The 27,502-nt window shown below is 44.1% G+C and overlaps 1 protein-coding gene across 1 annotated transcript in view; it reads left to right on the top strand.

The window, feature by feature from the left end:
• Window positions 1-27,502, top strand: part of CEP78 (centrosomal protein 78) — a 462,742-nt gene that overhangs the window by 45,359 nt on the left and 389,881 nt on the right. Inside the window, exons 6-8 of the mRNA XM_069230075.1 lie at window positions 2,330-2,504; window positions 11,725-11,838; window positions 16,859-16,923. Coding sequence (XP_069086176.1) covers window positions 2,330-2,504; window positions 11,725-11,838; window positions 16,859-16,923 — 354 coding nt within the window. The remainder of the gene's footprint in view (window positions 1-2,329; window positions 2,505-11,724; window positions 11,839-16,858; window positions 16,924-27,502) is intronic.

Below are 27,502 nucleotides of genomic sequence, written 5' to 3'. Positions count from 1 at the left end.
TGTACACAACCAAAAGATGCTGGTTGACTTAGTCCTCAGGACATGACCTGTGAGGTCCTGTGATCTATCTACACATGCTGTGTAAAGTCAAAGGTACAACATAGTGCAGATTGGCCTGCTGGAGTAGGTTTGAGTGCAGTGTCCACATACACATTACTTGGTGTAGTTAGGATAAAGGGCTTGCCATAAATATTATATGCAGTCAACCCCTGCTTTATTTGTCTACACATCATGTCCTTTACTGTTTAAGTTGTCTATGACCTTTCTCTACAGAGAGACTGCAATGATTGCCAACTAGTTACAACCAAAATAGATGCACAACAATGGTTAGATTTAAACATGGGTTGAAGTGCAGAAATCTTCCTTGTTGAACACGCTCAAAAACTACAGACATTCACTTGAAAAGTAAAGGTTAAAGAAAAGTTATTTTTAGATTTGCTCTTACCACCTTATTGTATGTTTGAAAAACCTCTTTTTACTGGAAAAACACTGTTAAAGTACAGCTGTAAAACAAAACCTATAACCCCTGAAATTCACTATTTGCTTCAATAAACTAATGCTTACTTGCACCCCATCACACAGTGCTTATGAACTCACGTATTTAATCAGTGATGACAATCCTAACAAACTTAAAAAAAGAAAATAAGGAAAAATGGGATTGAAGTCCTATTTGGCATAGGAATACTGTTGATACAAAAACGGGTGCATTGTTTTGACATTGGCTAATACAAGGAGGCAACTCCCACTGCATATAGTGAAGACTGTACACTCCAGGGATTGGCTACCTTGACCCCGAAAGGTATGGCCACACGCAGTAACCTCTGCTGCGTGCAACTGGTGTTGGTTGCTTAGATACATTTCAGTGAAAGTTCTGGATTAAAGCCAGCACCTTTTGCTAACCATATCTTAATAAAGCCAAAGGCTGGATGCACCAGAGAATACCTGCTTACGGAGAGCTGTGCTCATGGCCTTGTTATATAGTCAAAACCAAGCGCTGTTGACGAAGATAGTGTAAAGTAGGAAGGTATTAACTGTGGACTCTTGGGTATAGTAATGTGCTGAAGATTATGCTTCATTGCACACAGCTCAAGGATATACACTGTAGGGTGAGTCACAAAGAGAGGGTTTATTTCAGGATGTAGATGTAAGTGTACCTAAGGCACCTTTATGCAAAGCTGATAACTATGTGTACTGCGTGTTAACTGACTGCAGAGTGTTGTCCAAAAAGCCTAGCTAAATGTGCAAACTCAGTGGTCAGTATTTGTTGCATTTTACCAGAGATTATGTGCATTGTGGGTTGGTTGGTCAGAGGACTGGGCCGAGGGCTCGTGGCCTATTAGTTATCTTCAGGTGCAGTGTCAGAGTATTGGCGTAATTGGATCATGATGCCAGTGGTTTAATCAGTAATGTAACTTGATAGTTCATCAGTGATGTCATCAGTTATGTCACTTAACACCTCATGATTTACATAAATGTGAGGTTAGGAGGAGGCAAGACAAGGGCATAGGTTGTGGTTGGTTTAATGAACGTTAGCTGGTGAATTTGATCTGTTTTTTAGGTTTTGTTTTATAACCATAACTGCACTTAAACTGGGTTTTTTCAGTGAGTTTCAAAGCCAGATTTGAAAAAAACGGCAAAGCGATGGATTACAGCCAGACGTAATGTTTATTTTTGGAGTAGCTAAACAAGGTCAGGAGCATCAAGAAGATAAAGAAAACACTGAAGAAGCCACTAAAGTGCATACTTCTTGTTCTGTTTTGAGTTTAGAGATGAAAGTTGCACATATTTGAAAGCAGACACCTGATAATCGATGCAGGGAGCTGTACATATCTACACATCCCTACCAGCTCTCAAAACAGACTGTTCTCACTTTTTAAGTCAATCTCCTATTTTTTGCATGTGGATCACTTCTCAGTTACAATCAAAACATTGCTTTTGATACATTGATATAAACAGGGTTCAAGTCTACATTACGGTGTTAACCTTAAGTGGTCCTTCCAATGCTTAATAGACTGTTCTTTCAGTGACACATTTCTCTTCTAAATATTCCTATCTAATGTTTGTTTTGGTTACAAATTGTATCACTTTCATTAATATCTAGATCTTGTACTTGCTTGTTTGCCTGCTATGTAGTTTCAGAACAAAGTTGGTCCCCTGGATGCAGTAAAAAGATATTTGTCTCATTGATGCTATTTTATGTGTGCTGAACTATGTCAGTCTTAGCAAATGGTTTGCTAGTTCACATTCAGAGTAGTTGTTTTTTTTTTTTGCTGTGAGTAATAATTTACTTTTGTGCTCCAGCATAAATATTGTGTTCTATTTTTTGCAGCATCAGGCAACCAGACGGCACAGTGATGCCTGGGCCGAAAGCCTGAGGTACAGGAGACCTGACCTGGATTGCATGGCGGGTTTGAGACGCATTACTCTGAATTATAACATGCTAATTGGGGATGAGGGAGCTATTGCGTTAGCAGAATCACTAAAAGAAGATCTCTGGTTGAAAGGTATGCAAGTGTCTTCTTCCTTTCTATTTTAAGAATGTATACACAAACTGGTAAACTCATCCATTGCATTTATTGTTTGCAAACTGGAAGCCAGTATGTTGAACATAGGGCCAGGACGATGTATTATCTCTATTTTATTTCACTTTGTATCTGGGAAGTGGAGAAATTCTGTGATTGTTACAAACATCAGACCACACTGACACATGAACTGCTTGCCTAATCCATACTGGATATAATCAAGGGCTTTAAGTGCTGTTGCGGTTTGGGCTAAATAGCTAAATTCTATCTTTTTATTAAAAAAAAAAAAACTGCCTTTTCTAAAGGTGCTCCCGGTCATTGTTGTTAGTTCTGTCTCCAAGTAGATTCCCAAGTTTTGTGGTGTAAGAGGGGAGTAAGGGATCAGCAAATGACAGTTTACAGTCCGGCAGGGCCCAAATGAAGAAAAGTCCTGTCTGGTTCATTTTGAGTCAATTTGGGACTCTGTCACATATCAGTTACGACAGGGCGATCTGTAAGATTGTTTTCTTCTTGTTTTGAGATGTGTACCAAAAGTGGTTTTGTCTACAAAATTGTAATATAATTGTCTATATGATTTAATTGGTTTACTCAGGTGCAGCATTGGTCTACAGTAGAAAATCTACAAGGAATACAAGAAAGACGCTGCTTTTGATTTTTAAAACCTATTTTATTGCATTTTGATACTCACAAACAAAACAAATACAATGATCTTTGTTATACACTGTGGTGCAGGCCATCAGGGTGACAGCGGCCAAACATATATGAATAAGCATATAGAACATGTACCTAGTGGTCGACAATACATGGAATAGTGGTGGCATACATAGCACTAGGATTAAGAAGAGAAGGAAGCCAAAAGGTTTAACTAAAAGCTAACCAACCTTTCCAGCATTATCAACCATACTGAGTCCATCTCTGCTTTAGAATCTGCTCAGATCATAGTGAGTGACAGCTATCCACAATTGTAAGGGTTAACATACATCTAGTGAAATTAGCATTGGTGAACGATTAGTGGCGTGGGACATGAGGATGCAATTACCGTTGTGTGTCGAGGTAATGCAGCATCCTCTTGCTGGGATTTAAATTGGTCCAGTAGGGCATCCTGATCCATTGCTATGGGTTGTTTACGCAACCCACGGTATTCATCCCTACGCAATGCATGACTTTCTGCTGTACCCCAGCACCAAACCTCTTCTCGCCAACCTACTACGATCGGTGCAGTATAATCTGCCATTTGGACAGAAGTGCTAGATCAACAAAGCATGCTTCAGTCTTGGAGGTCTTGGGCCTAGGCTATAGTCCTAAAAGGCAGGGCATTGCTCAGCAGTATTCCAGTGTGTGGGCCCTGTGAGTGTTGAGTGATTCCCTGATGTCCCATCAATAAGACAATAACGTGGGGCATGACTGTAGCATATGCAATAAGTCCTCGTTATCAACCTGGCATCTAGGGCAGGAAGGTGAATCTGTAGAGAATATCGTGTGGAGTTTCGATAGTGGTACATGTTCCCTATTCAGTAACGAGAACTAGATACATTTAAAACATGTATTCTGGGTTATCATGCTGGGGCATTTAATAAGAAAACACCGTTCTCGTCATTAAAAGGTCCTCTTCCCATTGTGTTCTAAACAGGATTAGTGACGTGTGTAAGTGGGCACATAGCCCCTTTTAGAGCCATTTGACCAGGTATCTGCTGGTGTACATTTCATGACAGCCTGAGTCCATGTATGTGTATCAGGTTTAGAGCCAGTTTCTGACCAATCTATACGGACATAGCATAGTACATTGGCATGCATGAAAAATAGGGAATCAGGGAGCCCGTACAGCCGCGTAAAGTCCTGATGGTTCACCAGTGTCCCGTCACTGAACAAATTACCCACTGTGGTGATCTCCTCATTCTCCCATGGTAGTAGTCTGGTAAATGTAAGAATGCCTACCAGGGCAAGCAGGCCACACAGAGGGATATTAGGGGCGTAGTTTGGAGGGGTATTCATGTAACAAAGCGCATTCCCCCAGATGTGATAGCATTGTTAAGAAGTAGGGGAGCACTGAGGGACACCCCACTCCCCCGGTAGCAGCAATTTATGTAACTCACCTGACTGTAACAAGCACAGCGATTAACCAGTTTCTTGTAGGCGTATCCCAGCTAACCAATAAGACAGTCATTGTAACTGACCAGCAAGGCACTAGGTCTTAAAGTCTGGTGCTATGAGCTCACCATTCTGCAGCAGTAGATGCAGTTTAAGTACCTAATGCACCGTCGCCTGCAACCCCAAATGTGATCGAGCAGTAGAGAGTTCAGTATGTTGAAAATGGCCCCAGGAACCACAATCGGTAAGTTTGCAAAATAGTATAACAGTTTGGGCAGCATTTCCATTTTGGACAACACCAGATGACCTGCCACTGACAGGGGCAATGTGACCCAGGATTTCACCAGAGAGATAAATGACGTTATGCTTTGTGCAAGTTTCCGTCCAACAGATCTGTATGTGATCTTTAGGCCTGGTGGCCCGCATCGGGAGGCATAGTGTCTCGGAATAAAACATGTGTTATTTGGTATGATTGACTTGGAGGACAGATAAGGTTCCAAAGGACTGAAGTATAGTGGAGATAGGTGCAAGATCCATGCCCTGGTCCCGAGTGTACACTATTATGCCATCTGCGTAAAACAAAACTTTGTGGGTCTAGGGCCCCCGTGGGATACCCTAGTCTGCAGACTCCTGCCTGAGTTTCTGCTCCAGGGATTCCATTGCTAAGACGAACAAAAGGGATGATAATTGGCTGGCCTATCCCTCAGGAGATTGGGTATGGTGAGGAAATGTGTGTCCCAGTTTTGGCTCCAGCTGTGGGATTCGTATAGAGGAGTTTAACCCACTTAATGAAGGTGAGAAGAATGTCGAATTTGCACATTGTTGAGAACATATAGTTCCAACCCTGGGAATGAAATGCCTGTTGGAGGTCTAACAAGAGGCAGCCCCCGTTTTGGTATTGTTCTTGTGCAGTTTCCATCACCTGGTGTAAGTTCTGTATGTTCAAAGAGGTAATTATGCACTGAACACATCCCCGTTGCTCAATATGAATCAGGTCAGGGAGTAAGGGGAGCAGTCATGCCTTACTCAGTATTTTATACTCTGAGGTCAGAAGGGAGAGTGGCCTTTGAGAAGAAAGGTCTGTAAGAAGAAAGGTCTTCTGGGGCCCAGCCGGGTTTAAGTAAGGAGGTGACCAGGGCCTGGCAAGTAGTAGGTGGCAGCGAGTCATGTTTCTACAGGTGTGGGACCAATCGGGGCAGAAGTAGATTACAATTTAATGGGTAATCCATTTATTCCTGGTGTCTTATTGCGTGCCATTTCTCCGATTGCTTGGCATAGTTTCCTCGTAACACCAGAGTGCCCAGCTCTGTTTGATTCATTGCTGAAACCTACAGAAGCCTCAGGTCATGCAGGAAAGCATCATCTGTGGAGGACTAAGGGGGGCAAGCTTCATACAGCCTAGTGTAGTTTGTATGAAAAGCCTTATTTATCCCAAACTGTGTAGTGCAATGTACATTTTAGGGTGTTACTAGGGATAGGATCAGCGTGGGGATAATGATAGTCCTGTCACGCCGGAAAGTAATGGACTGGCTCCATCTCCCTTGGAATGTAGTCTCTGTAAGTTTATTTTATGGTCTATAACACTCAGGCTACTCCATGAGCTCAGAGTGTTAGATTCTGGGTTCTTATAAATCATCTAAGTGTGTGGGATCATGTTTTGTCTCCTGTTCAAGGATCCCCAGTTGTGTTTCATTGTGTTCTAAGTTGCACAGAACTGATTGTGTGGCACGAGTACTTGTGGCTATAGACAGTCCCCTGATCACTAACTTAAATGCTTCCCATTTTATTAGTGGTGTGGCTGCTGTGCCCTTTTTATCAGTGAAATATGTTTCTATTGTGGTGGCCAAGATATCCCTGAAGACTGTACTAAGTACTGGTTGCATGCGCCATGTCAGGATTTGGTTTCAGACCCTCCCCCATGCCATCTTTATTTCAAGAGGATTATGGTATAAGAATGTTTTACTGATATAGGTTGCCTATGCAAATTTCTCTGACGAGGGGGGAAAGGATACGGTCCCAACGTACATGTAATCTGTGTGGGGGAGAAAAAAAGGAATATTTGCGCATTCCTATGTTTCAGGCCCTCCCTATGTAAATTAAGGACCTTCTCAACACCCAATTAGAGACGGCCTTAGCCTGTTTGACAGACCCTGCTCTTGGCAAGGAGGGATGGGAGCGGTCAAGGTTGATGTTCTAGAACTGCATTGAAACCACTCCGCTAGCACTGGCGATATGCGCTGTAAGAAAATACCCTGATCTTTATTTGGGGCATATACACTACCCAGCACCAGCATCTCACCTTCTAACACTCCACGGACAGACCTAGCGACCATTGGTGTAACTTTTTGTGTAATTTGCCTCAAATGGGACCCCAGCCCACTGCCAGATGGCCGCTCTGTGGCGCATGCTGAGTAGGAAGTAGCATATAATTGACCCCTCCATTTTGTCCGTAATTTAAGGGCTTCTGTGGCAGAGAGGTGGGTTTCCTGTAGAGAGACTATATTTCATTGGGACTGTGCTAAAATTCTGTGGCTTTTGTGAATAGAACCCATACCTCAGACATTTCAGGTTGGTATTTTTTAATGTTGTAGAACAGGTGTCATGTCAGCAACCCGTAAATGCTCAAGACAGGGGGGTCCACACCCTGTTTGTGGCTATATGAAAGACTGGGACATAAGTGGTGGCAAAAAAAAAAAACATAAAAACATTTCCCCAATACCAGGTCCAGAGAAAAATGTTTGTTCGATCAAACTGAAACAAATATCAAACCCATTATAACAAAATAGTACATTGTGCAATTGCTTTAGGGAGGCCAATAATAACCTAAGTCGTGACAAGTGTGTACTGGTGTCTGTAGATGCAGATACCCCACATGGGTGCAGTGAGAGAACCATGTAATTAAATCATAAGGGAGGGTTGCCGTACTCCGGGTCACAGCCAGGAACCACTCCCCAAGTGGAGATTGAAATAACTAACCATATTTTCACATGAAATTGGTGGAGCCCATTGTACAAGAAGACGGAAAGGAGGATGGAGAAGATAGGTCAGAGACCACCTTGCCAGAGGACTGGACAGTTCTGCAGTGAGGACAAGGTGGTCATCACAATGTTCACAGTGTTTACGGAGTTAAATCACAGTCTCAGATATTTGTGGTGTTACAGAGGGGAGTATGAGTCGGATGCAGTGTTTGCCGATATACTAGAAGGGGACTGTTTCTGCTTAGCCTTGTCAGAGGACATGGTTGCCAGCGCGGCCCCTAAAACTTCCAGAGCCTGTTGAGGGGAGGGGACTGATGTAGAGACCCTTTACTGGGGGAGTCCTTGATAATCTTTCTGCCCACTCCCTCCCCCACTCTCTAAATGGCTACCTGGTCAGCGGCCCCATTGGAGGAGGGAGACGCTCACTGGGGTACTGTTATTCCACCCAGTCCCGTACTGCCTTCTGGGGTGTTGAAGAAGAGTGTGCTGATCTTAGACCACAATTATGCACCCAGGCGGAGCCCCGGGAACATCAGTGCATAAAGGATACCCTCAGCCCACAATTCTTTGCTACTAGGAAGGATGCCCTATTGTTCTGAACCTCCAGTGTGTAGTCCTGGAATAGGGACACAGTTGCATTGTCCAAAACAAAAGGTGCCCTCTCCCTGGCCTTCTGTAATAGGACATTCCAATCTCTACAATTGAGGATATGCACAGCAATAGGTTATGGTGGTGTTAATGGTAGTGGGTGGCGTGTTGGCACCCTGTGCGCTCGTTCCACAGTGAATAAGGTAGAGAGCCATGAGGTGCAACTACCGTCTGGAGCTATTGTTCCATAAACAGTGGGTTGGACCCCTCCGGCATCCCTACAATGCGTACATTATTATGACGTGCTTGGCCTTCTGCATCCTCTGCTCTATCCTGCAAGGTTGCAAGTTGTTTCCAAAGGACAGTAATTGCAGAGGACTGTAAAGCCTGCTGGGGAGCCAAAGTAGACAGTCGTTTTAGCTATCTTGACTTTGTCTGAGAGTTTGCAGTGATCATTGCGTAAGGTGGCATGGTTTGCTGACAGGGAGTCAATGCGGTGTTCGATGGTGGTCCTGGAGTCTCGGATTTCTTGTAGAGTGATTTCTAATTTGTCTGGTGGTGGATTGAAGATTGTAGGAGGAAGGCATTCTTCAAGTATGTGAGTCTGGGAACTGTGAGTGGTTATGTTGAGACGCCATTGGACGGGAAAGTTGGACATTCTAGTGGAGATGATGTGGCCCATGATGTTCGTCTGGGCTCAGCGTGAAGGGCGCCACACAACCTGTGGTGGAGTGCAGGGGTATTGATGCTTTGAATGAGTTCTGGGATACCTGCACAGGCCGCTGAGATCATTAAGGAGTTATGCCTGGGAGAATTTGAGGGATACAAACACGCTGAGTTCGGTGTAGGTCTGTATGAGTTCCAAATCGGGCGAGATCACCACTGCGGAGCGAGTCTGGGCTATTGGAGGACAGTTATCAAGTTCTGCATGGGTCAGAATAGGGCAAAAGGCAACATGCAGCAGGTGAGTGGTACACTTCAAGTGAGGGGGCACAATTAGGCCAGGTGCTGGTTATTAAATATGGGAGAACGTGGGTGAAGTCTGGGTATGTGTGTGGGGACATTCAAGAACAACAACACTGCGATGGGCTCAGGTAGGTGAAGGCCTACGGAGAAGCGAATGACTGACAATCAGTGCTTCTATATAGTCAATTAGCCTACTAGAGTCGATGAAGCACTGGCTATTTGGGAAGTCCAGTTTGCAGCTGATCTGGGGTAGGGATGAAAAACAATACGCATGGAGGGCAGTGTTCTGTTGTTATTCAGGGTGCTTAGCAAGTCCCGTGATGCCCCCAGCATCCCAGGGTGCGGCATTCTGCATCAGCACTCAGAATCCATTGGTATAAGGAGAGGGGTGTCCTACTCTGCAGTGATGATGGGGGGGCCTAGAGTCTGTCTGTGTAGAACCAATCTGGCTAGCATCCCAGTCTACCAGCTGCCAGGGAGTGCAACTGCATGGGAAAGACCTCCTGCCTTCCAGGTATCCCAGGTAATGATAACAGGGTGGGGCCCCAGCGAAGGTAAACCTTCATACCTGAGGTGATCCAGAAGGTCTGAAGTGCTGTCCACACGTCAATCAAGGCCTACCGAGTCTCGCTCTGGGTTGTGACGCAGGTGTAATGCTGTTAGCAGAGGTCCTCCCTGGTGTATCAGGGCAGGTCCTGGCTATGTAGGGAACAGGCTGGGTGGGCCCTGCACTCAGTCTCAGAAGTTAGCTCTGTTTGCCTCATTCCAGCACGGTCTGCAGCATCTCGGGCAGGGGATCTCCGTGCCCCTCTCGGCCACATCTCAGTGTCTGAAGGCCCCTTCAAATCTGAGTCAAGCCAGGCCAACCCCCGAGACCAGCAGGCATGACATTGTTTGTAGTTCAGCAGCCCAGCGCATGCCACAGGCTTCAGTGGCAGGAAGGGAAATGGCAGACTCCGCAGGCCAGCTCAGGTCCAGCCTGTACACAGTCGGGCTAGGCTGCGATGCATCAACAGCCTCACTGTGTGGCCCAAGTAAGTTTTCCAAAATGCTCTCAGGGCAAGAGATGGGTTTTTCCTCGTTGGGGCAGTGTTGTGACTGTTTGTTTTTTTAAGCCGGATGACGCTGGATAATTTGAACAGTGAACAGTAATGTGTGGAATTTAGTGTTCTAAATATATTTTTGTTTAGGGAAGGTATACAGGTCTAATTGTACAGGAAACTGTCCCCATAGAAATTAGTGCATTATCAGTATTTAACAGGTTTTAGGCTGGTGCTGCTTGACCCATTCTCTTCTTTGTCATGAGAAGCCAATTAAATAAACCTAGTCATTTCAAACTGGTCCTTTGCTCTTGATACAGCTTCATACCTTGCACATCAGACAGTGGCTTAGGTTATGTCAGAGTAGGAATAAGGGTCGCATTTAAGGTGAACATGCTGGTAAAGCAGTTATTTATCCTAATTTGGAGTTTCCTATCTGTTTGATGGAAAATTTTCCTGAAAGCCTTCTTCCAACAAAGTTGCATTGCTTTAGATGAAATTGCACTATGCTGGACGGCCTGCTATGTCATGGCGCATGGTGAGTCGGTAGATATCTTTTTCTATTTTTAAGGACAATCCTACAAGTTACAAGGTTAAATGGGAATTATTTTTGAGAAAAAAAGTACATGTACACTGCCTGTGGCTTTGTCTGATAACTTTTTCCTGCTTGGGATAACCATGTTGTGCTTGGCGTTCAGACTGAAAAAACCCCAACTTACTTGGAACTGGATGTAGTGCTCTAAATGGGGCAGGCTTTCCAGCACCATGTCAGACACGAAATGCCAATGGGTGACTCGCATCAAGCATGTATCTGATGTTGTTGCTGGTAGAGGGTTCTCCATCCAAACACAGTTGTTCCTAAACCGGTGAGAAGACAAGACATCTGTTGATTTTAGACTTTTTTTTAGTAGTTTTCCCATTTCTCCCAAACTCTAAATAAGACCGTGAGGCTCATACTTTGTTGGACAGTCTGTCCATTATCAAAAGTAAATCCTTCTCTAGGAAGCAGGGGTCAAATTGTTTAGTCTCTCTTTTAGTGGCCATCTAACCATTGTGAGTACTCCTATGGTGCAGCATTCTGTTCCAGATAATTGTCTTGTCTTTCTATATCACTAATTCTTTCTTCATTTTAAGTTATGAAATTGTTTTTTTTTTCATCGTTGCCTCACACATTAGGGATACCTACTTCTAGCATCCTAAAAGTAGCTTATCATGCACCTACGTTAAAGATTATTATTCACAATGTGGAATATACGGAACCAAACATTGGTTAATAGGCAGACTTGAGAGATCACATTGAGGATTGAAAATTCTCTTTAATATTTAGTGAGGAATGTTTTCACCTTAGAATTGTATATAACATTTTTGCTAATTATCAGTGAAATGTTAAAAGCATTGTCCAGTGAAAATCTCAGCAGGTTGTCTTTGTGCAGTTTATAATTTTCATGTCACCTTCTGTTTGTATTTCAGTGTTGTATTCCTGTCTTTTACCCCTGTTATTTGGAAATCTTTAAACATAGGTGTCCTTTTTACCTTTCATAGCACTTGACATGCGGCAGTGTGGAATTTCTAATCAGGGGGCTCAGGCCTTACTAGATGCTTTTCGGTCCAACACAACCCTAATAGTACTGGATGTACGAAGAAATCCCCTAATTGGTACGTTACTTTAAGCAGTATAGCTGGATGATGCAAGTTTGCCTGATTTACAATTTTCAAGAGATTGTTTTTTAAAGATGTCTCAAATGAAAGTGAATCTGCTAAATATTCCTGCTGTCAACTTTGAATATGGATGCATTGTAATAGAAAAAACACCCTTCTCTGGGTGCATGTTTATGGTTTTCCTTCCCTTGTTCTTTCAAAGTTGTCCAAATCCCTCTTTTCGTTAATAGGACAGTCATGTAGAATGTCATGGTTGCAGCATAGGATTGTCACATCAGACCATCTCCTGGAGACTTTCTAAAAGGGAATTTTGGTCTTAAAGCGAAGAAACATAAGGGGGTATAGGACAATGTTATTAGTCAAACTCTGACACATCCCCTTCATGTCGGGCTGACCTTCTTAAGTTAGACTGAGTACTCCCAGTTTTCTCCTGCAGATACTGTGCTTTCCGGTGCTACAGGAGCGCTGCAGGAGGAAGATCTGCCTCCAATATTTACTTTTTGAAAAAACAACTTTCGGGAAACGCTTGAGAGATAGACAGTTATGAGGTACACATTAAACATTCCAGAGGGCTCTGCTTGTAAGCATTCTCTCACAGTTCTATTTAGGGATTTTATGTAGGCCTGCATGAAAAAGCTCTCCCTTATCTCAGTGATAAGTTTCAAATGAATGTTGATATTTCTGTTGCAACATATAAAAAAAAGCAACCTTCTCCATGCTTTTCTATTGGTACTTTGACTAGGTCGATTAATCAATGCCATGTTGATCTACATACCAACTTTAAAAAAATAATGTTTAGCAGCAAGTTGCTCGATGTGCCGATATGCTCCTGGTTTATTTTTTCGCCAGCTAATAAGTGGTCTTTTAGCCAGTTGGTGGCAAGCATTTTTAATATTATTGAAAACATTCATTCATGTTTTGAAGATTATGCCAATACTGTACGCTTAATACTGGGCCATTCTGAGCAGAATTTGATACCTTAAAATCTGCTGTAATGAAAGTACAGTAAGTTCTCCACTGCTGCTTATGCCTGAGATCTTGTTTCCGGTATCAGTCTTCTTTTCAGAGCTCATTGGGCTGTGAAAAGATCAAGCAGTGTGCTGACGATAGTCGATGGTACATTTATTTCTGGGTTTTTTTAAATACTGTATGCAGCTCTCATTGATTAGGTATCAAAGGAGCTTATGTAGCTGTTTTCTGTTATTAAAGACACTTTAATTTTTGGGTATAAGTGGTTAGACAGTTTTCCAAAATGCAGCTTCTTTAGTTGAGCAGGTTGCAAGAGCAGATAAATAAAATGTCACCATCAAGAAATGTTAAAAAAAAATCAACTATCTTGGGTTGCTTTCTTATTCAGTAGGCAAACCAATTACTCCTAAAAATATACCACTATCAACAGGGTATGCTGTAGACATTTCGAAATGGAGAAAAATGCTGCAGCTATAACATCTATCCAAGACCTATGTTAGATAAACAAGCATATGAACAGTGCAAGTGATTGAGAGCCACCCCCCTTTATTTTTAGTAGTTAGCCACATTGCTTCTTCAAGGATATTGGCTTTGTATCTTTGATCCACAGGCCATGCTTTTTTCCACACTCTAGATTGTGGTCTCCACAAAATGCTTATCATTCTCCTTGGAGTAGGTGAATGAATCTAGCTGAAACTGTAGCCCTTTTGCTTGAGGGAAGCATTAGAAAAGGTGAAGACACCACTTCTGACAGATGGAACAGATCTAGGAGAATGATTTGCCATACAAATGCAGATGTGCACTTACAGGTAATAGACTGAGCACCAGGCAGGCCACACGTCCTAGAATAGACTTACGAAGAGAATACAAAACCCCTGGTGGATTCATATCACATTTCTCACATAATGCATTCCATTTAGTGCTTTTTACATTAAGAGCAGAAAACCTTTTTTCAAGTTTGGTTGGGAGTCTTAAGCACATAAGGGAAACCTGTGCGATCCAGGCGACGACCCTACTTTAAAGGCAGCTCTTACAAATGGGATGGACATCAATTCTCCTATGTACTGTAATCCATCAGCAAAAGTAACACACTGCTCAGAGAAGTTTCACTCAAGAACTTTAAAATACATTACACTCTTGTTATTCTTCGCCCCCCAGAAAACGCACTAAAGCTGATTTCTCTATGGTCCTTCTAATTTCTGATTTACACTAAATATATCATTTGTGATGCAGACCTCTGTAGGGGCACTGTCTTTATTTATTAAATGAAATTATGAAACTGTAAATGTGTTCCTATCCATTGCACAAAATGCTGAATAGTGTGATTGGTGAAGAGAAGTACGATTTAAAATAATGATGAGTGAAATAATTTGTTACGGAGTAAAATAGTGGCTAATTTTACAGAATATCTGTTTGATTAGTCATATAGAAAAGCTCAAGATACAACAGACTCTATGATTTTATTAGTTCTTAAAAAATAAAACAGTTTTTAAAGAGCAACACATGAATAAGTAACACATTTGTATACATTATTTATTGAGTCAATAACTGGTGCCTTAGATGGGGTTTCTTATAGTCAGGAGCTAATAGGTTTAAAGTCTGGATAGAGTATGACTTTGCTGAGAGTGGCTGCATGTATACCTCATTCTGGACAGCAGGCCTATCAAAACAGCTACATAGCAATGAATAAACCTCTGGTGAAAGCAATCTGTTTTTACCACCTACAGAATTGCCTTTGATTCCCAGTAGCCTGATCACATTTTGGGAACTATTCTAAACTCCATTCGAGTTGCTGGTGTTTGCAAATTTTAGTCACTTATGATGAAAAAATCAGTGTTTCCCAGTGGGACAGTTTTTTTGGCACTGAAATCACTGCTCCACAGTGTGGCATTATGCGTTTTTCTTATTTTACATATTTTGTTTGCAGAGTTGGATCCTGTAACAATTGCCTGCAAAATTAGTGGCACAGAGTACTCATGTATAGCAGATTATTGGGGAAGAAAAGGGAAGTCCTAATTTTATTTCTCCATGAGCAACACCATGCATTGTTTTCCTTATGAAGAAACTCTGGCAGATGTAACAGTAGGGCTGGGTATTTCTTAGAAAGGATTGGTAGCGCAATGGTGTCATTTATAGTGCAGGGCCAGTGGTTGGAGGTAACTTATCATGAGGTGTTGGTGTAAAGGGCAATGTGTTTGCTTCAACTTGAAATGCTTTCTCTTATTTGCAATGACAGAGGACATTTAGTTTATTCAGAACATAAACATAATCACCGCAAACTGCTCTCAAAAGAAAGGGAAATTAGTATTGATGGTTCTGCTATGTAAAGATGTAGACCTCATTGCTACTTAGGCTAGGGCCCTTTTTGAACAACATTACCCTATGCAAAGGGTTGTATCCTGGTGCCAGGGCACGCCGCACATACAGAGGCACAGGTACACAAGTCACAAGTAGCCCAAACCTCCTTAGAGAATCTCTCCATGTTGTATGGTCATGTAAGACTCAATTAAGTAATTCATATTAATATATTGTATACATTTGGTCACATGTAGTAAAGGAGTTTATGTGCCCAAACCGTATTGCTGTATAAGTGGGCCGGCTTCACAAAATTCATATCCCAAACTGCAGTGCACAAACATTGCATTATAATTTGCAGTGGACATTTTGATTCCTTGTGAGTTGCAAGTGAAAAGACTAGGTAAGAGGAGTTACCTCCTTGAAGCGGTCTTCATTCAGCCAAACAAACAGAGTATAGAATGCAGGGCTACTGCGTTAGCTCCATTAGTCTCCAGCATTGCTCAGTGAATTACTTGCTCCCTACTGAGATCAGTGATATGCAATATGCAGTTCCCAAGTTTCAATCCATTAATTTATTTGGCATTCAACTATTCTGAGGATGATAAAATGATTCCTATCAAGATGAGTAATAGTACAACCTGTAATGTACCTTGTGTTGTATTAAAAAAAAAAAAGAAAACCTTTAAAATCTAATTTCATTAGATTTTCAATCAGTGCCAGTGGAGGTTGATTATGGTAGATGTAAGTATATAGCACTTACTATTGCCATACAAGTCTCCACTGTATGCATGATGTAAGGAGACATGGATGTAATCTGCAAGCATGCCTGCATATAGGTTGTATGCATTCCATGGGTGCTAGACTGACACATTTTGAGTGGAGCAGTGTTTTGCGATCAGCAATTCAATAGCATAAGGCTGCACCCACAGTTGGTTGGGCCTCATGATTGTTTTCAACTAATTAAAGTCAGAATCTCTGGCAGCTACTGCTGAACCGTGCGTCGGGTTGAAAGAATGAAAGTGCTACACTGTGCCTCTGGTTTTGATGGGTCTGCTGCACTGCATTTGGAGGAGGGAGCTGTGATAGCATTGTATCCTCTACCCTCTTTACCTAGTGACATTTTTTTATGTGGCCATTCAAGTGCCTGCAATACATGGAAAGAAGAGAAAAGTATGGTGATGGGCCTCTTTTCAGCCCAGAACTCATATCATTCAATCACAGCTCCCTGCAGCAACAAGAGGACCGCTGTTGTGGCCGGAGACGGGGAGAAAGGTACTAGGCTGCTTTACACAGGTCACCTCTTCCAAAAAACACCTGGTAGCTGGACACTGATGTGGTGCCAATTTCTGCTGTAATTTGTAGGAAATGTGTATCCACTAAAAAACATGTAGTGTACTTTTCATATGTAGCAAGCTTATCTGGGCATGAGATCACTCCTGTGTATGAATGTGCACATGAGCTATTTCAAGTGGAATTACACTGAGTAGTTTCATCAACAGATAGGCTGTATTAAAACTACAATATGTGCACGTTTCAGATGTTTGTTTGCAAAACATGTTCACATCTTTAAATCTTTTTTGGCTTTTTCAGGGGAGGCACAAACGATGTTCGATTTCTGTGATTTTATTGCTTGTGACTACGGACTGTTGAATGTTACATTAAGTATCAGTACATGGTGAATGCATCAGTCTAGGGTGATTGCCATTTTTCCTGTTAACATTTGCTAACACTGATTAATTTTTCCTCTTAGATCACAGTCTATTGAAAACTATTATTGAAAGAGTATTGATGAATGCACATGATACAAATCCAGAGGTAACTTTAGTCTGGGCCTGTCCAGCCTTTGTTTAATTTATTCATTTATTTCGTGTTCAGTGTCCTTCAAAGCAGCATGTGAACCTGAATGCAAATTTTCTTAGCTACAAAAGAAATATATGCGTGTACCACAAGCAGTCAAAGGACCCAAAAACATTACTACTGTTCTCATACTTAGAAGGCAACAAACCAATCAAGAGAACTCTTCAAAATCGCTTGACAGGTCCCAGTTCCATTAGAAACACTGATGGCACCCACTGAGTTCTGGAATCTGCTAGGCCCAAGAAAACCCTTGTGAACGCAATTCTACTAGTATTCCCTGGTGGCTAACGGTGCTTTCAGGAAGACAGGGAACTACTACATGTCCCCATCTTTACAGCGCTTGGTTTTTTCTCAGAGATTTTAGAAATGACTAACCTAAATGTTTAACACACTTTGTAGAGCACTTAAAGCCAAAGCAGTCACTTTAAATTGGCAGTCTGATAAACAGGACACCCACATACTTTCCATGTACTTGCAGCTTTTGTATCATCTCTTGAAACCATATTGTCGACTCTGAGTTAATTGATTAAGCAAAGAGTCTGGGATATAACCCCCCCCCCAGCCATAACTGATGGTATAAAATAATGGCACAAACTCAAAAAAATCAATACTTTCCTCTGACAGCTGAAATGTCTAAATCATGCAGAGTGTTCTCTCTTCTTCAGGTGATCACACATCCCCGGGTATTAAATGCAGCGGGCTTACACACGTTTGTGGGGTCAGGGAATGAGTCGGACAAGCAGTTGCAGGCCAATAGTCTGTTGAAAGGGGATACATCGGCTCCCGGCTCTACATCAGCTAAGCCTGTATCTAGTAAACACAAGAAAAGACTTGATAAATCATGTAAAATAAAGTCCTTTGCGTCTACAGTTAGGGGGCCTAGCAATGATTCAGAATTTCAGAAACACTTCCCCATTTTGTTTTAAATCAATTTCCAGTAGAAAAAAAAACATTGAGATTTTAGATGACCAGTCCACTGGCCAAAGCTCTGAAAACAGTACAAAAAGAGGAGTGTAGGGGCAAAAAAACACATATAACAGAGAGGGTAAGTAAGAGACTCATTCTTTAGTACAGTAGGATACTCTTAGTAACTATGAGAGGGGAAATGAATGGTCTTTTGCCCCTGCAAAGGTGGATGTTTATGATGAGTTGGTTTCTTCACCCACTGCAACACACTATGGAAAGGCTACTACGAATGTAATAGAGATTTTGATTCCAAGCAGAATTTTGGCTAGCAACATACAGATGGTAAATCAGATTTTATAAACCCCACCCTGAAACCTTATGCCTGTGAGTTTAAATTCTTACTGGTATGTAACTTGGATTTAAAAAATAAAGGATGATCAAGGAGAATATTCGTATAAGATCTCAAACAGGCAATATCATATTTTCCTTATTCTTCTAGATTGTGTGGGATTCTAATTATTAGACACTCTTGGTAACCAATTCATAAGAATCTGGTGAGGGATGGGGAAGGGGCTCAAGACATCTTGAATAGAGGGAACGCAGTGAGGGTACTCCAGTCACACCCAGAGCTGACTTGTGTTACCTCCTGTAACACAAATAAAATAACATGTATAAAATTAGAACCCTGCTCGACTGTTGAATGAACTAGGATTTTTTGGAACATCCCACAGCTGTTCTGCCAAAAGAGCCACCTGTGGCATTAGGCTCTCTAGGGACTTACTCCTTCAGTATCCTGCCCCCCACGCAAAAAGGCTAAACCCAGGTCAAAAACAATAACGAGCTCAACAATACATAAAGATGCTCAGGCGTCTTCAACTTCTCTAAACATGTAGAAAGAGAGGCTCCAAATTAACTGGTACGAAAGTCAGTTTGCCCACACAGGGCAGGAGCTCTAGGCACTAGAGGTAGCTGTCAGCTGAGCTAAGCACAGATGTATCTAACTCAGTGTGTCTCAAACTGGGGGTGGTGACCCACTGGTAGGTCTTGATATGATTTTTGGCTGGTTACGAAAGTCCAAAAATAAATAAAGATGCTTTTAAATTCTGTATTTAGCTTGTCATTTTTTACGCTCTTCAGAGTCAAAGGCCAAATGTCAGGTTGCATCATCTGACTAATTGCTACCTATTTGTTTTTACATGGGGAGTGGTGTTTACTACCCATCTCACTTTGCAGTCAGAAAAACAAAAGTAAAGACAATTATGTGACAATCTTGCTATGGTACAGGGTATGTAAAAGGAAAGGCTGTAGGATGTCATTTCTTAGTAACATTCACCAAAATGTAAATACCTGTAAATTAACTGTACACATTCAACAGTTAGAAAAGAAAAAAAGCAGTACATTTTTTGGCAATACCTAAGAGTGGCAGAAACAAAGATGTTGATGCATGAAGGGCAGCACAGCAGGTGGACCCGCCCCCGAGCAGTTAACCATAGCGGATGCCATTGGCTGAACTTCGGGCTGGTGTATGGGCAATTGATGCGCGGTTTGGCACTCGCAACCCATCTGGAGGGAATGGGGGAGTGGCTGAACCAGCTTCATACACGGCTGGTGGGGGTGGAAGAACGTATTTATGGTCTGGACGTCAGCACAGCTAACACAGAGAAAGACTTAGGGAAATTAGAATCTAGGGTTAAAACAATTGCAATTAAAAATGAGGACCTGAAAGCTAGGGGACGACAGAGTAATCTATGTATCCTAGGTATTGCAGAGACCACAGATACTGGCCACATGGACCTCTTTGTCGAACACCTGCTTTTGAAATTTTTGTGGTATCAGAACTTCATCCACCTTTGTGGTAGAGTGTGTGCACAAATCCCTGGCTCCCCAACCTGTGCTGAGTGCCCCAGCTCACACGATCATTGCTCAAATCCACAATTTTAGGGACTGCGATACAACATTGAGACTGGCACAAGAACTGGGCCCACTTCAATAACTGGGCGGTGGGCTTCCTTTTTCCTGACTTCACCATTGCCGTTCAGGATGCAAGGCCCAAGTTCTCAGATGTGAAGGCTGCATTTTGTAACATGGGCCTCGGCTATCGCATGCTCTATCCAGCCAGACTCTGTGAGTGGACGTATATTGCAGGGCTCGCTTCTTTGACACCCTGGCAGATACCCTGGCATTCTGTAAACAACACAACAAGGAACGTACTTCCATTGGACAAAGTACACCAGAACGCTCCACGGCCGATTCCCAGGCCCTGCCTGAATGGACTTGTTTCCACTGGATTGAGTTGCCTCCTTGTTTCCTAGCCACTACCAATGGCATGTGCCTTTCACCCAAGTCTGCCTCTCTTTTTTTCATTGTATCCTATTGACTTTACTGATCATAATGTATTTGATGCCTGCCTCAACCTGCAAGGGGTGACCCATCCTCATTTAGCCCGTTACATACAACCCCTGAATGAAGGGCTATCTGCAGTGGTGTTGCCACACTCCTGAGGTTGACACCACACTGATGTTCCTTGGCGTTCTGTCATTGTTTTTTGGAATATATATGGTATTCACAAGGCACATTCTTGCCAGGTCTCGGTTTGGGGAAGGAGAAGGGTACTAATTGTTTGTTTCCTTTACCCATTTTATTGCAGTCAGATCACTTCATGCCTACTGTCATTACCGATGACGTGTGTAGATGATACGTACGAACAACAATAGGAAGTCCATTGTTGCTATCCTGGAACATCTGTGGCTTTACAACCCCCGTAAGGGAAAACAAGTGCTGCAATATGGGAACAGGCATGGTGCACAGGTGGCCTTTTAACCAGAAATGCATTTATCTCCAGACTCGGCACACACTTTTGCAGCCACGTGTGGGCCATACACACATTTTTCGGGCTATAGCACATATTCCAGAGGTGGTCTGCACATGAATTCATAAACTCCCATTCCACCCCTATGATCATTTTGCAGATGAGGGGAGCAGATACCTTCTGGTTACAGGCACAGCTGCTGGACAGTGAATTCTGCTTGCCAATATTTAAGCTTAAAGCACACACAATCTAGAAATCTTCCAGTCCCTCCTATCCCTAATGGATCCCTTAGAAGCCGATCGTGTCCTACTAGGTGGTGATTTTAATATGCAGTTTGTCCCTGTGCTAGATACCACTGCTTTAACTCCGATAAAGAGGGCGAAAGGCTGGGCTGTGCACTGGCTTCGTTGTTGTGACCTCCCAGGACCACCTCCTACTACTCGAAACTGAGACGCATGGATGGCACCCACTCCATAGACACGGTGGACATACAGACTGAACTATTCAGCTACTATACTCACCTCTACTCCTCACACCATAATAGGGGAACCCCTTGAGTTGGCACAATACCTTGCTGAAATAACTATGGTATGGTTGACTACGGCCCAACAGCAATTTCTTAGTGAGCCTTTCACTGCCGAGAATAGAGTACTCGCCATAGATGCCTTGGATTGCTCTAAGGCCTTGATGGCTTCACCGGGGCCTTCTACAAGACCTATTAGCACATTCTAGCTCCTCATCTCCATGCCACGTATACAGAGGTGCTTGAGGTTGGTACGCACCTGCCTGCATTACGAGAACCAGTGATCACCCTCCTTCCTTAAACCTGGAAAGGACCCCTGTGGCTCACACATGACCCCTGTCCTTACTTCATTTTGCTAATAAGATACTGGCCAAGTTATTGGCCATGCTTGTTTCCCTATTTATGGACTAAATCATCACCCCTAGCCAATCGGGATTTGTCCCTCACTGCTCTACGTCCCTAAATCTTAGAACAGTTTTTGCGGTAGTTGATAGGATCTCCCCAACTGTGCCTGCTGCGGTGGCCCTCTTGGATGCAGAGAAAGCAGTCAACTCTTTAGAATAGACCTTCCTCCATTCTTTGCTCCTTAAACTAGGACTCCCACGTGGCTTCACCTTGCTGATCATACTTTTATACTTCCAACTAACCTCTAGGATTAGAGCAAATGGCGCATGGTCACCTTTCTTTGCTGTCAACAGAGGGACGAGACAAGAGTGCCCATTGTCTCCATTAATCTTCATTATAGCAATGAATCCCTCTGTGTGTCATCTGCAGGAAAGACATATCCTCAGGGGATTACAGTTGAGTACTGGTCCACTGTTAATTTCCCTGTATGCAGAGAATATCCTGCTGTTTACACGACATCCTGCAATAACCTGACACCGATTATACATGAGAGAGTTTGGTATGGGGAATTTTCTGGCCTGCACATCAATTGGGCGAAGTCCGAACTGTTTCCACTTATGGATGTCGCAGCCCCAGTGAGTTGCAAGTTCCCCCTGACATGACGCAGTGCTTATGTTCGATATCTTGGCATACACTTGCAACGTGACAAAGAACAAGTCATATGATGGAACTGTTGTCCAGCAGTGGAAAAACGGACTATGCAGGTTGACCGTTGGATTTGCCTCTTTCTTTCCGTGGCAGGTCATATCGACATTATTAAAATGGTGGTGCTGCCCCAATGCCTTTATCTATTTTTTAATGTGCCCGTGCCACTTACAAACTCCTTCTTTGTGACCTTCTGGAGCCTGCGGCTGCAATTTATATAGGCAGGTAAGCAGCCCCAAATTTGCCAGTATGTCTTAATACTCCGATATGAACTTGGTGGATTTGATGTCCCACATTTCCATATGTATTACCTAGCAGCACAGTGCCATTTTGCACACTACTGGTATCATGCTGATGCATGCCTTCCTTATGTTATCCCTGAAAAAGAGCTATCAGCCCTGACGCCCTTGCTGACATTCCTCCCATTAGGCCAACCATTGGACCCCATAGAGATACAAACTCTTTCCACCACAAGCTGGGCTTGCAAACTTGCTTGACTCCGCAACAGAGACACACTCTATTCTCCCACAATACCCTTGGCCAATAACCCATGGCTTCCCTTTACTCAAGAACGGCTCATCCAACGTGCATTATCTACTTTTGAAGTCTGCATGTTTGGAGACCTGTTCCTGGATGGTCATGTATTCTCCCGTAAATACAACTGTTTTTCCAGTGCGTCCTATATGGATAATTTTGTATTCAGACGCCTACAGAGCAACCTGCATTCTCTGATCCCATCCTACCCATTAGCTGTAGAGGACTTCATGCCGCTTACACTTGTAATTACTGACACTGCAGGTGTCATACTAACTTCCAAGCTCTACCATGCCTGCATGGGCCTCTTGCCAGTTCATGATTCACAGCTTAGAGAAACCTGGGAAACAGATTTTAAGCAACCCCTACTCAACAAGGTATGGTACACCTGCTTTGCGGAAACACACTTTGTATCCCTCCCTTAACCACCCTCATAAACTCAAACGCTAAGTTTTTATGCAGAGCTTACAAGACACCTGCTGCTTTGCATGTATTGACGCCTCCCACCTCTCTAATTGCCAAAATGGCACGCCCTACTAGCAGACTTTTCCCATTTGACATGAACATGTAGCAGAGTTGCACACTACTGGAGAGATGCATTTGACTGCCTTTCCTTAATGATAGGAGTCCCACTCCAACCCATTCCTCTCCTTGCACTGTTAGGTTATGTAGAAGATGTTCCAAAAACTGTAAGATGCTTCGTTGCCATAGCCTTGCACCTAGCCAAATGCACGATCTCCCTGCGCTGGAACAATAATAAACTGAAACGATAGTCATGTCGCTGAAGAGTCTTATACGCTGTGACAACAGTAGTGAACTATGCATTACTCTTCAGCCCCCCCACCTCTAGACCGAAGGACACATGGCATCCTCTGAGAAACTATCTGCTGACATTGGACACACCAGAGACCAATACATAGCATTGGTGTGCCCTCGGTCGTTCGGCATTTGATATACATGCAACTGTCCCAGCTGGTTATGCTTATACTGTTTTTCTTCCTGAGTAGTTCTCTGCTTGAACTTCCTCCCTATGTTCCAGAATTGTTATCACTGTTTCTGTAATGCTTAATGTCATTGGATCTCTTTGAATTCGTATTCTATTCTTGCAGTTAATGTTGCACTTTGGCACTAGGATCCTATATGTGTTTATGGCATGATGAAAAGTAATAAATAACGTTTTAAAGCAAAATCACAGTACAATATAGTATACATTAGAGAAACATTGACACTGGAGGTGCTACCACTATTGCGTTACCGGATTTATTCTATTAACTGACATCATTAGGAAAAAAGCAGTGCAGCAGTAGACATGAAATCTGTCCAATTCACTGAAATGCTCATTCAGGTCTTTAAACCAAAATATTAACAACATTCAGGCTGTTGAGTTATAAGGCAATGAGCTGTTTTGAAAAAATAGATTGTAGTGTAGCCATTTTTAATATAGCTTCATGCACGTTAGTTTTACATACAAGGCCGCTGGGCACTTTGCCCTAGATATATTTTATTCTGCGTTGCACTGTTATTTTATAATAACCAGTTTTTACGATCTTGTTTTAATTTCTTCTATCACACTTTAACTTAGTTCAGCACTGTGTTCTCAAATAATGCATTCTTGATCGCCCTGTGCTTCAGTCAAGGCTGCAGTCTGGTACATTGCCGGTAAACGTGGTAGAAGTTTAGTCTCCAGCATTCATAGAAAATACACATCTTTACGTAGGGACATTTTCTTAGAACATCTGCGTGTTAGTTATAAAAACACTTTCTGATGGATACAACTACCTGTGGATTCCTCACCTAATGAATACTCCCATGGCGCCAGCATTCGACGGAAATCTTCTTACTAGTCTCTGCACGTCGACGAGGACGTCACTCTAGCCCACGCGACGCCGTCTGACGTCATACAGGCAATAAGAGGTCCTCGCCGACGTGCCGATGACAGTTCCCTTTTTTCCGTGCATTCGAAACGGTTATCTTCGAGGGAGCTACTGTTACCTTCGTGGTTACAGTGTATTGTCTGCTGCGTAGTCTTCTCTGCGATAATGATGTCTCAGAGGAAGTCGGGTTTCAAGCCCTGTCGAGAGTGTGGGGGCAAGATGTCAGTTACAGATCCTCACTCCGACTGTCTATGGTGTTTGAGCTCCGACCACGACGTCTCGACTTGCGATTCATGTCAACACATGAATCCGAAGGCCCTCAAAGAGCGTGAGGCCAAGTTATTCATGGCAAAGTCAAAGAAGAAGGAGAAACATCATAAGAAGTCTTCTTCGCCAAGGTCTCACCGGCGTCATCGAGACTCCCGGCGCCGTAGAGACTCACGACGTCATTCCAGCAAGGAGTCTCGTTCGAGGTCACCTTCGGCTCGGCGTCGGAGGACTTGGGAGGTCAGCCCCACGGTCACGCCGCATCCATCGACGCCGTTGCCCTCTCCGGCGTCACCGACTTCGCCTGGTCAGGCGTCGGTGATTGAGGTGGTGCAGCCTCTTGTGTTTTCTCCGGCGTCGCAGACGTCGAGGCCGGCGTCGGGGTCGCCCTCGATCCAGGCACCCCAGTATCCGGCTTTTCCCACTCCTGGAGCCGATAGTACCGCGTTTCTTAATACGATGTGTACCATCTTTCAGCAGATGGCTCCAGGAGCTGCTCCGGCTGGTCCTTCGGGGCCCCTGGCCTTTTCGTTGGGTGATCCTGCGCCTCTTCGGCCGGCACCCTTTATGCCCTTTCTCCCTTTTGGGAATGTGGGCTCGGCGCCGGTGCCGGCGTCGGTGGCCGCTCCGGTGGCTTCGGATGTTTCGGCCCCGGAGGTTGCCCTTCCGTCGAAGTCAGGATTTTGCCCTGTGACTCCGGTTGGTCCATCGGCTCCAAGACCTCGTCCTCCGGCTCCTGTCTCGGCGCCGAAGCTGCCTGTGGCGCCGGACGCGGCGTCAGATGCTTCTGGAGATCGGCGCCGTTCTTCGACGTCGGCGGAGGCCATGTCGACTCCGCGTATCGAGGAGAGACTTCATTCGAGGAGGCGTGCTCTCCGTCTTTTAGAAGAGCAGGAGTACCAGCGAGTCTTAGAGGAGGGAGAGATTGAGGACTCTGGAGACGGACTACATGGTCTGGATACAGCCAGTGGGCTGGACACTTCCCCTGAGTGGGACCCTTCATCTCCAGGGGAATATACGGAGGAGGCTGCTTCCTTTCATGCTGTGGTGAGGAAGGCAGCGAGCTTTTTGGACCTGCCTTTGCCGGTGGCAGAGGCGAAGCAGAATTTGCTGACAGAGGTATTGCATCCGGCCTCTGCTGCAGCTGAGCCTCTCTTGCCATTTAATGAGGCTTTGCTGGATCCGGTGTTGGAGGTGTGGAAGAAGCCGGTGTCTTCCTCGGCCGTTCATAGGGCTGTGGCCAGGAGGTATCGAGCTGCACCATCTGACCCTGGCTTTCTCTCTAGACACCCTACGCCGGAGAGCTTGGTGGTGCAAGCCTCCTGTTCCTCAAAGTCAGCGCCTGGTTCCTTCCCGACGGTGCCTGGAGACAGAGACTCCAAGAAACTGGATGCGCAGTCCAAGAAAATATTTTCGTCATGCAGTTTGGCGTTGAAGGCCACCAACGCAACTTGCATTCTGGGGAGGTACATCCATGCTCTGATGGATGATATTTCGTCTTCATTTACGGAGCTCCCCCAGGGTCTCTTGGATGTGGTCTCGGACGCCCAGGCTGCCGCGACCCAGATTATCCAATCTGGGCTGGACACGACCGACTCGGTGGCCAGGGCGATGGGCACGGCTGTGGTGGCAAGAATACAGGCCTGGCTCCGAAACTCAGGGTTTTCTGCGGATGTGCAGTCGACCCTGCTGGACCTCCCGTTTGATGGGGACAGACTGTTTGGAGCCAAGGCAGATTCGGCCTTGGAACGATTTAAGGAGAGCAGAGCCACAGCCAAATCGTTAGGACTGCAAGCTCCTTCTTCCTCTGCCTCTTCTAGATTTTTCAGGAGGTTTCGGGGATTTGGGCGTGGCTCTTCTTCCTCTTCCTTTCGGGGGAGGTTCCAGCAACCCGCCTCTTCCCTCCCCTATAGGTCATTTAGAGGGAGGGGGAGGGGTGGGGCCCGTACCAGAGGAGCCTCTCAACAGCACTCTGCCTCTTCCTCGTCCTCTGGAGGGGTGCAGCAGGGGAAGCAGCCTTAGGCTTCCACCGTTTCCCACTCACTCCTCTCCTGTAGGGGGAAGATTACAGCATTTTCTCCACAAGTGGAAGTCTATCACAACGGACACTTGGGTTCTCGGCATTGTGGGGAAAGGCTACGCCCTTCCCTTTCGGGAGTTCCCGCCCCTCATCCCGCCCCGCCCATCTTATTGTTCAGAAGAACACCTCCTGTTGCTAGAACAGGAGGTTCAAGTCCTCCTTTCAAAGGGCGCGGTAGAGTTGGTCCCAGAACAGGAAAAGGGTTGAGGTTGTTACTCAAGATACTTCCTGATTCCCAAAAAGGATGGTCAGTTGAGACCAATCCTGGATCTGAGGATCTTGAATTGGTTCCTCAAACAGGAAAAGTTCAAGATGCTGACTCTAGCACAGGTGCTTTTGGCGTTGAACAAGGAAGATTGGATGGTGTCTGTCGACTTGCAGGATGCTTACTTTCATATCCCGATACTCAAGTCGCACAGGAAGTATCTCCGGTTTGTGGTAGGGTCGCAGCACTATGAGTTTGCGGTCCTCCCGTTTGGTCTTACTTCAGCACC

Source organism: Pleurodeles waltl, chromosome 1_1 (assembly GCF_031143425.1).
Source record: "Pleurodeles waltl isolate 20211129_DDA chromosome 1_1, aPleWal1.hap1.20221129, whole genome shotgun sequence".
NCBI classification, from domain to species: Eukaryota; Metazoa; Chordata; class Amphibia; order Caudata; family Salamandridae; genus Pleurodeles; species Pleurodeles waltl.
Note: the sequence above shows the minus strand (reverse complement) of the source record. Positions and strands in the feature narration are given on the sequence as shown.